The following is a 9423-nucleotide window of genomic DNA, read 5'->3' on the forward strand; positions in this document are numbered from 1 at the left end:
AAATTAAGTATGGAAACTTAATTTAAAAATATTATTAAATTAAATTCTTCTTTTTCCTACAGAATTGTAAGACGGAAGAGAAGATAAGGTTTTATGGCAATGGAGAAATAACACTTCTGTCAAAGAAGAAATTAAAGAGGATGGCCAGAGGACTAACCAAACGTAAAGTAATGACCAAGTGTGTGGCCTGTCTTAATCCCATGGTAAGTAATCCTCTGCATGTTTATTTTTATTATATTTTATTTTATTATTGATATCATAGAATGGATTTTCATAATAGTTCCATTGGTTTAAATTAGTCTACTGCCTAATTCTACAAAAACCATATTTCCTCAAATTTAAAGTTCCCATAAAAACCCCAATTTCAATAAAATAATTTTTTTTTAATTTGCATTTCTACTTCCATTTGTGTATTGTGGTGTTATTTTTATCTTATATTAGAAAATTTTATAATAATATGATATCAATCTATTCTGTTAAAAGACTATTTTCTATTAGATCGATTTTAAATAAAATAAATCAGTTTAATTGAATCTAAATAAATTTGATTTTTTATATTAATCTTGAGTAATTTTTAATAATAAATTGAAAAAAAAATGATAATTGGCAATTAATTAAGAGTGTTCATATTCACAAAATTTTTAATAAAAGAAACTTCATTTGCAATACAATCAAATGATCTCCTATTACAACAAACCTTAATATTTTTTGAATAAGAAACATTCTAAAACTATGAATTTTTATTTATTTATTTGTTAGATTTATATAACTAAATTTCATTAGTCAGATATAATTTTATAGTTATCATAGAAAACAAAAAAAAACTATTCATTAGTAAAAATGAGAATTTACTCAAGATTAATATAAAAAATCAAATTTATTTAGATTCAATTAAATTGATTTATTTTATTTAAGATCGATATAATAGAAAATAGACTTTAAACAGGATAGATTGATATCATATTATTATAAAATTTTCTAATATAAAATAAAAATAACACCACAATACACAAATGGAAGTAGAAATGGAAATTCAAAAAAAAATTATTTTATTGAAATTGGAGGTTTTTACGGGAACTTTACGGTCAACTATCATGAACTCATGATTATAAATATTATCTTATTTCTTGACTATTACTTTCTATTCTATATTGTTATAGTATTAATATTATCACTAAAAAATAAATAAATCTGTACCATTACAGCCAGGTCCTTGGAGTTTGTAGCACAGTGCTTTACCGCTGAGCCGCCTCGCTTCCCATAATATTATTATTAATAAGATATCCTTTTATTCATTTAAAAAAATTTAAATATGGACTTTTAAGAATATTTTCTCTTCATTGTTAATTACATTTTTTTTTTCCTTTTTCTGCTTATTATTTGAAGTTACATTTTGGTTTTATATTACTTTTTTTTTCTTGATTTTTGCTTTCTACTCTAAGACACTAAAGCTCAGTTTTTATTTTCTGTAATATTATTCTGAAAGGATTCGGTCTAGAATAAATTAAGAATTTTATTATTGTATTAGATAAGGCTTACAAGTTAAGAGACTTGAAAAATGGCTACTTTTCAGTATTTATTAATATTAATAGATTTTTACTACATTTTTTCTTTCAGAGTCTCAAGTGCATGTATTCTTTGTGCAAGACTTGCTGTAAAAAGAAATGCTACATCGAAGGACTAGACTGCAAAGGTCATAATTTCTTGGTCAAAACAAAGAGACAAAAAGTTAGGCAATTAGGGATGAAGAAATCTAAATCTTTTTAATTTCACAGCAAACACCGAAAAAACGTCACCGAAAAAATAACTTAAACGTATTATGTTGCTTGTAACTTATAATTTTCTTACCTTATTGTAGGAAGAAGCAGATATTTTATAAATACTGGAAGATTATTGATTGACTGTGTGTATAAATGAATGGAATATGGTCCGGGTGCGGTAAAAAAAAAACTCAAATAGTAGATAATAGAAAATAATATAATTATCTACTATTTGAGTTTTTTTTTACCGCACCCGGACCATATTCTATTCATATTTTATAAATAGTTGAGTTTAATTAATTTTTATTACTAAGGCTTTTCTTCATAGGAAAAGTCTTATAAATAAATTATACAGTTGGTCCTGCATAATATGTGATTTATTTTATCTTTTTTATCGAAATTTGGATAGATACAAAATATAATTGCTGGTATTCAGTGATAAAATCTTAATTGTTTGGATAAAAAAAATCTTTTGAGATTTCTTGTTCTTTTAGATCTTATTGAAGTACCTCATATATATATAAATGTGACTTGAATTAGTGTAAAGTTTTTTAAGTTACCATTTTAATTTTTATGAGAAAAATATTTCCACTTACCTAATAATGTGAAAGAATATTTTAAAGACATTTAATTGTTTATTCCTCTATTCCTAATAAAGCCATATTTTTTAAAAAAAAATGTTTGAGGAGGTCTCTAGGAAAATAAGATAGCCACAATTTTGTTTTTTTAAAATATATATTCTAAAATGATTCTCAATTTTTTAAAATAATGTGCATCGGCTTTTATTATTATGTCAATGGAGAAAAACTTACATGTATTCAAATTAAAAAAAAAAAAAAAAAAAAAAAAAAAAAAAAAAAAAAAAAAAAAAAAAAATCTACCCTGTAAATTTCAGTTATCAATTTTATAAGTTGGATTTTCTTCACAAACTTGAGAAAATTGTTTACAAAGATAAAACAAAAACTGAGTTTTGATATAAATTTAAATGCTAGTTTTTGCACTGTCTGTGCAATATATAAAAAGTACATTATTTTTCTCAAGACATTCAATTTTTTTTCAATTTGTGGGATGCTTTATAAAACTTTCATATGCACTAGAAAAATGGGAACAGAAACAAAAATATACCACTTTGAAGGAAAATTTTATTAAAATTAAAAAAGAGCTATCCTATAAATTTTAGTTATTTCACAAAAAAAAAATTCTAAGGTAGATTATCTTCACTAATTTGAGAAAATTGTTTAAAAAGATTTTTATGTAATATTAAAATTGATTTTTACTTAAAATTATAACTGTAGTATGTAATATTATGAATGAAACTTTAATATTTTAATTGGTTTTTGAGTAAAAAATTAGTTTTAATATAAAATAAAAACATTTGAAATCCAACTTTTTACAATTTACATTTCTGATGTAAATTTAAATGCTAGTATTTAAATTGTATGTGTGATATATGAGAAAAATTGTGTTTAAATTTCATTTCAAAATTTCAAAATCATAAATCTTTCATATGAGCAAACAAATATGGTAACAGTAAGAAACATGTACCTCAAAAAAAAAAAAAGAAAAAAAAAATCGCAACCCTAATTCCAAAATCTATTAACTGCATTTTTTTTACTCTGTAAGTAGTTTAAGAACCGAAAAGGTGCTTAAAATTTCACTCCTAAAAGCATTTTTTTCAGGTTCTTTTAACTATCCATAGATAATAAATGCAGACACAAAGCTTGAAGATTCTCTCAAAACTAAGCTTTTCAGAGAAAAAAAGTTTGGAGGTATTAGAATTAGGGTCTCTAAATAGTCAAGTGGTGTAACCTTATCTTTCTATAACCTCCTCAGATTACAATATGTTACTTTCTTAAGATACTGTGATAAATAATGTCGATTAAATTTTTGTAAAAGTGATTAATTACACTGATTATAGACTATAATTAATTTCATGATCCATAAAACATTTAGACATGAAGTAAAATTATAACAAATTTAAGACTATTTAATAAAGATGTGCTGTTGCGGTGGATAAATTTATGTAAATAATGTATCTAAAATGTGGTGATTATGATAGTAATACTCTATTTGTAATAATATATGTAACTTTTATAAGTCTGATGTTATATATTAAAACGATAGTACTTGTATCTTGTACTTATTTTATTTTGTTATTAGATTAATTCTTAATTATAATTGTAAAGTATGTCTTAATGGCCTATGTCTGGGAATTAATTAAACGACTCAAAAACTACAAAAAAATTATATTCTAGACATAATTTACATTTTTTTCTCAATGTTTTACAATTTTAATTTATAAAATGCCAATAAATTAAAAATATAGATTTTAAAAATACTATGAATCATTTTCTTTTTAAATGTGAATTTTCTGAAAAAAATTGTTCTATTTGTTCCCTTTCCTTCCTGAACATTCTGGTACAATCAAATCTTGAATTTTCTATCTCATCGTTTACGAATTGGGTTCAACAATGTAGTAGTACATGAAATGAAGTTTTTATAAAATATATTTAAATATTTGACCACTATTTAAAGTTACTTTGATAATTAATACAAAATAACCTGGTTCTTTTGGATAGTTAGCATTTTTCAAAGCCTCGATATATATAATGTTATTTGTGTTTTCATCAAGAAATCAGTAAGTAAAGCATTTGAAAAAGTACAAAATAAATAAGGAACCAATTTTGTTTTAAGTTATATCAGTAATTATTAGTTATAACAAAAATATCTATATAGTCTCACTCCAGAGATGGCCAAAAATTAGTTATAGTTGAAACTAAAAGCTTAAGTTGTCATGGATACGAACCTTATTCATGAATGAAACCATTGATAAATAAATATTGTCTCCATGGCAATTTTAACTATTAGTTCCATAGTTACCCAATTATATTTCACACTTTTTATTATCTTGTAACTCCTACGTTTCAATAATTCTCAAGTATCTATCAACTAATAATTTTAATTACATTCCACTTATTATAAATTAATCCTAAAAACATTCTTAAACGTAAATTTCCTACCTTATTTACAATATTACAGCTAAACATAGGTTATCAAACTGTTGTTAAATTTTATCACTAGTCAATAACCAATCAAAATTATTAAATCATGGAACAATATGCACTAATAAATTAATTTTTATTATAATGTGATAAATTATCAAATATCACAATTTCACTGTCCATTATCACTCTTATCACTTTATCAACAATATATTGTTTAACCAGCTCAACATCTCAGGTTTGCCATATCCTCATTATATTTTCAATTTTATTATAATTTATTTATTTATTCATATTAAAATTTTATCATTTAAAAAATCTATCAAATTTAACTACCTATTATTTATCTTAACAGAAAAACATTATGATTACAAATTAATTTTGCTTAAAATTCCTGCATAATGCTGGTTAAAATTTCTAGTATCTGATTTGGAATTAACAGTATAATTGATATTTTCCAATATATAAATACATTCCAATATTTTTTTTTTTAAGATATTATTTTCTTTATGCTAAACCATTGTATTTTCAAAATCAAAATTATGCTTATTTTTGGATACATGAACCAATGCTTTTTACTTCCATCTTTATCCTTATTTTTTACATCATTATTATGCTGATATATTCTTTCTCCCAATAATTGTTCAGCCCACTTCAAACATGGAACTCTGTATACCAATCTTGATTGATTTTTTGTTTCTACTTTATCTTTAATTTTCCTATAGTTGTTTTTAATCTTATTACCGAAAACATAGGAGTTACAAAATAATATTAAGTGTGAGACTATGTGGATATTTTTATTATAACTAATAAACCTGTCTTAAACAAGATATTTCATTATATATCAATTTTTTTTTTTTTCATCTTTGTCTCAAAATCTATCGATTCCTTATTGTATATTTCGCTACTTTGCTGGAAAAGCGGCACATCTGATAAAAAAAAAGTATTTATTTTAATTAAATTGGGTATTTTCCAAAGATAGTACCTTAGAATGCACTTTTTTTTTCTGAAGTCGTCCTACCGACTTTTCTAAAGTAATTAGAGTTGTTACAAATTAACTTCAGTTGACGGCACAATTAATGGAATATATCAAACATAAAATAAAATAAAAAAATTCTTGTGAGATGTGAGAGCAGCAGTTGTCAAATGTAAAATATTTCTAGAATGATTAAAAAAATAAATAAATGGGCCTTTTTTTTTATGAATGATATTTATGTATATATTTTGTATAATTTATTCTAATGATTTTGCCATCAGAAACTGAGACACCTATATATTTGTGAATGTTAATAGTATTAATTCTAATTTTTTTAAAAAGTTTAATAAAAATGCATTTCAATTATTGTATAGAAAAGTTATAATAGAAAAATCCTTGTTAAAATTGTGTAATAATATTTTAGAAGTCCTGTATAAATAGAATAGATACTATTTCATTACTTAGTATCTGACTGCCAAGTCTATTTGTCCATTAAATATATTATAGAAAGGAGCTTTTAAATTAATTAGTAGCTATTATTACAAAATGAAAATATATAAGGCGTATTAAATTTCTGAAATGTTTTAAAAAAAAAATAGTGCAAATTCTTCTCTCGTTTGTATCATAACGTAGCTATTTAAATTTTCTATTATCATAGGACAATAATGTATTATTTTTGGAAGTATAAAATTGATTTAAGGCCTGCCAATTTTTTAGACAAGTTGATGATGAACTATTTGTACAAATTTATTGTAAGATATGTATGTAAAATATTGTATCGAATTTGGATCATTTATTTATGAGGAGAAGATGGTTGGGGGTGCGGTCAATGAAACACAAATAAGTATGACTAACTTATTTTAATGTGCCGACGTTTCGGCTAGAGTTTCTAGCCTTCTTCAGGGCTAAAAACAAAACAAGATAACAACCACAGTAAGTATAGAAAAATAAAAAAGAAAGTATTTTTCTATACTTACTGTGGTTGTTATCTTGTTTTGTTTTTAGCCCTGAAGAAGGCTAGAAACTCTAGCCGAAACGTCGGCACATTAAAATAAGTTAGTCATACTTATTTGTGTTTCATTGACCGCACCCCCAACCATCTTCTCCTCATTTATCATCCACGGTCAACTATCTCTCATAATTATGGATCATTTATTTATTTTTGTGGTTCTTTTTTCTAATAAAAATGATTTAAAATCTACTGTTTTTCTTTTTATACTATCCTTGATCATTATAAAGTTAACTTATTCAGTTATTATATATATTTATAGGTGATTGATATAAATGATTGAACGTATTATTTCAAATTGTGAAGGTGATGGGTGCGGTCAAAATAAAATAAAATTAGTTAACAACAAAATAGTCACTGTTTTGAAATCTCTCAACTTGAATAATCCTAATGAAGCTTTTTAAAGTGGGCCAAAACATTGGAAAATAAATAATTTTTAACTATTTTTTATTTTATTTTGACCGCACCCCTGACTATCTTCTTCATAATGTTGAGTTATTAGTCTTATAACAGATAAAAAATATTGTTTAAATAAATAAAATTGTATTCATTTTAGTCCCAAAACATAATTATTCAATTTATAAGTCCAATGTTTCGGCCATCCGGCAATCGGGGACAATCTTAATACAATTTTAGAACTAAAGCTTGTGATAAATTTTAAACAAAGAAGGTGATTGTGATAAATAATTTTAATTTTTAATTTAATTTGAAAATTGACTAATTAGGGAAATTTGTTGGATTGACTTGGGCAGAATAGCCTGCGTGAAGTGTTTTTAAATTATTTAGTTCTAAAAGATGATACTCATATATTGAGTGATCCACTAAATGTTTGATGAAGCAAGGAATAGAGACATTTTCTATAAATCTTGTTTGATTCAGATATCCCTGGGTTGATTGTGATATACAATTGTTTGGGGGATATTTTAAGAATTAATTATAATTGATTTGTACTGCTAGTGAAAATGATGTGGACTGTATTCGTAATGGATTTGATATAAATTATTTGTACTGAAAAGGAAAAGAAAACCTCTATTCTTGATATATTAATAAAAAGATTATGGTTTTAGCCCAGAGGGGAGTACAATTTGGATTAGTATTGTTAGTAAATTAAATTTTGCTATTAACTGGACTGGGATAATATATAGACCTAGCAGACCCAGATATATTTCACTATTCCTATATTTGATGATGAATATACATTAATTGAGCACTGTGGAAACTTTGATATCAATTAATGTACAACAGTGGTAACAGCTAACTTCGGATACAATTTTTTTGGCCTAAAATTTTCTCCTTTACAGGCCTTTTTGATTTTTTTTTTTTTTTTGAAAAATCAATTTAACTTCATCAATACAGTAGTAAATTATTTTCCAGGAAGTCTAAATTAAAAATGTAATGTTATTGTCAGAAAGTAAACAATTTCTATGTAAAACGCATCTTTTATACTTTTGAAATTGAATATTTTCTAATAATGTAGTTTGTTTTAACTTATAATTAGATTTTAGTTCTAATAAAAATTTTCCCTTCCCTTCTACACTTTCTGTTACAAATTAAAATATGCTCTCAATGCTTCTTAAGATTTCATTTAGAGTAACCAAAAAAAAAAGTCGGTAGCAGGGAAATACACCAGTATGTTCCTAAGGTTTTTAAAGCCAGGCAATGCTTCACTATTGCTATATTTGATGATGAATATACATTAATTGAACACTATTGAAACTTTGTTATCAATTAATATATAGATAAAGTGATAAGGGTAACTATAGAAACATATAGAATTAACTTTAACACGACTCAACCAATCTACATCAAACTTAGCAGTGGTTTAGGGCTCTATAAACTAACTGCACTAAAGTACACTAACTGATCTAATAATACTGATACAAATTAGAACCAGAGATATAAAATGTTTGAAAATTTTTTGTTACTTTGAAACCAATATATTGCCCTTATAAGGGCATTAAATATAAATTTTGTTAATTTGGCTTAAAAGAGCAGACATTCAGCTTTCCGCATACAACAATAGTTGTATTATCATAGAAATTGGATAAAGTGCAAAGAAGTTATGAATGATGGTCACTGCAATAAAAAAAATTCTCCAAATAAACCAAGATGAAAAATTTTCTAATTTTTAATTTTTTCGAAAAATGATATTTGATGGTTTCAGACAACGCTAAAAACGAATATGATTTGCTTTTTTTCAAAAAAAATTTTATTGACCCACTTTATTGGTTTTTAAATTTTTAGTGAATAAAAAAATCGATATAATAACCATTAAAAAATGTATATTTTTTGAGCTACATTCCAAGAATGCTTAATTTTGTTGATAATTTTTTTGTACCAAAAAAATCAGAGCAGCCTATAATCTTCTAGGAAAATCCTGAATATTTAGCAAAAAGCCCTATAAATATTTGATGTAAAGTACCAATTAACAAACATTCATTTTTATACATTAGATGATTCAATTTTACTTGACTGATGACTACTGATCATTAAAGTTTCTCTGAAGCTTGTTCTTCTATTTCTTCTCTTCTCTTGTCCGTTCTTCCAGTTCCTTAATTGAATTGATTAAACATAAACTAAAATACTGTTGCTTTGAGGAGCTCTGAGGTCAGAGTCCCTGTCCAATGTGGACTTTGTTCACACACTAGGATCCTATAACCCTACTATTTCATTGGA

At 24.8% G+C, this 9423-nt stretch overlaps 1 protein-coding gene across 1 annotated transcript in view; it reads left to right on the forward strand.

Moving 5' to 3' along the window:
* Positions 1-1965, forward strand: part of Dus1 (Dihydrouridine synthase 1) — a gene marked incomplete at its 5' end in the record, with an annotated part of 114420 nt that extends 112455 nt beyond the window's left edge. The window contains 2 exon segments of the mRNA XM_067044998.1: positions 63-203; positions 1618-1965. Of these exon segments, the coding sequence (XP_066901099.1) occupies positions 63-203; positions 1618-1767 (291 nt within the window). The 3' untranslated portion in view covers positions 1768-1965.
* Between the last annotated feature and the right edge of the window lie 7458 nt (positions 1966-9423).

This window comes from Halyomorpha halys, unplaced genomic scaffold, assembly GCF_000696795.3.
Source record: "Halyomorpha halys isolate HHAL.00 unplaced genomic scaffold, Hhal_1.1 Scaffold414.1, whole genome shotgun sequence".
In the NCBI taxonomy this organism is placed as follows: Eukaryota; Metazoa; Arthropoda; class Insecta; order Hemiptera; family Pentatomidae; genus Halyomorpha; species Halyomorpha halys.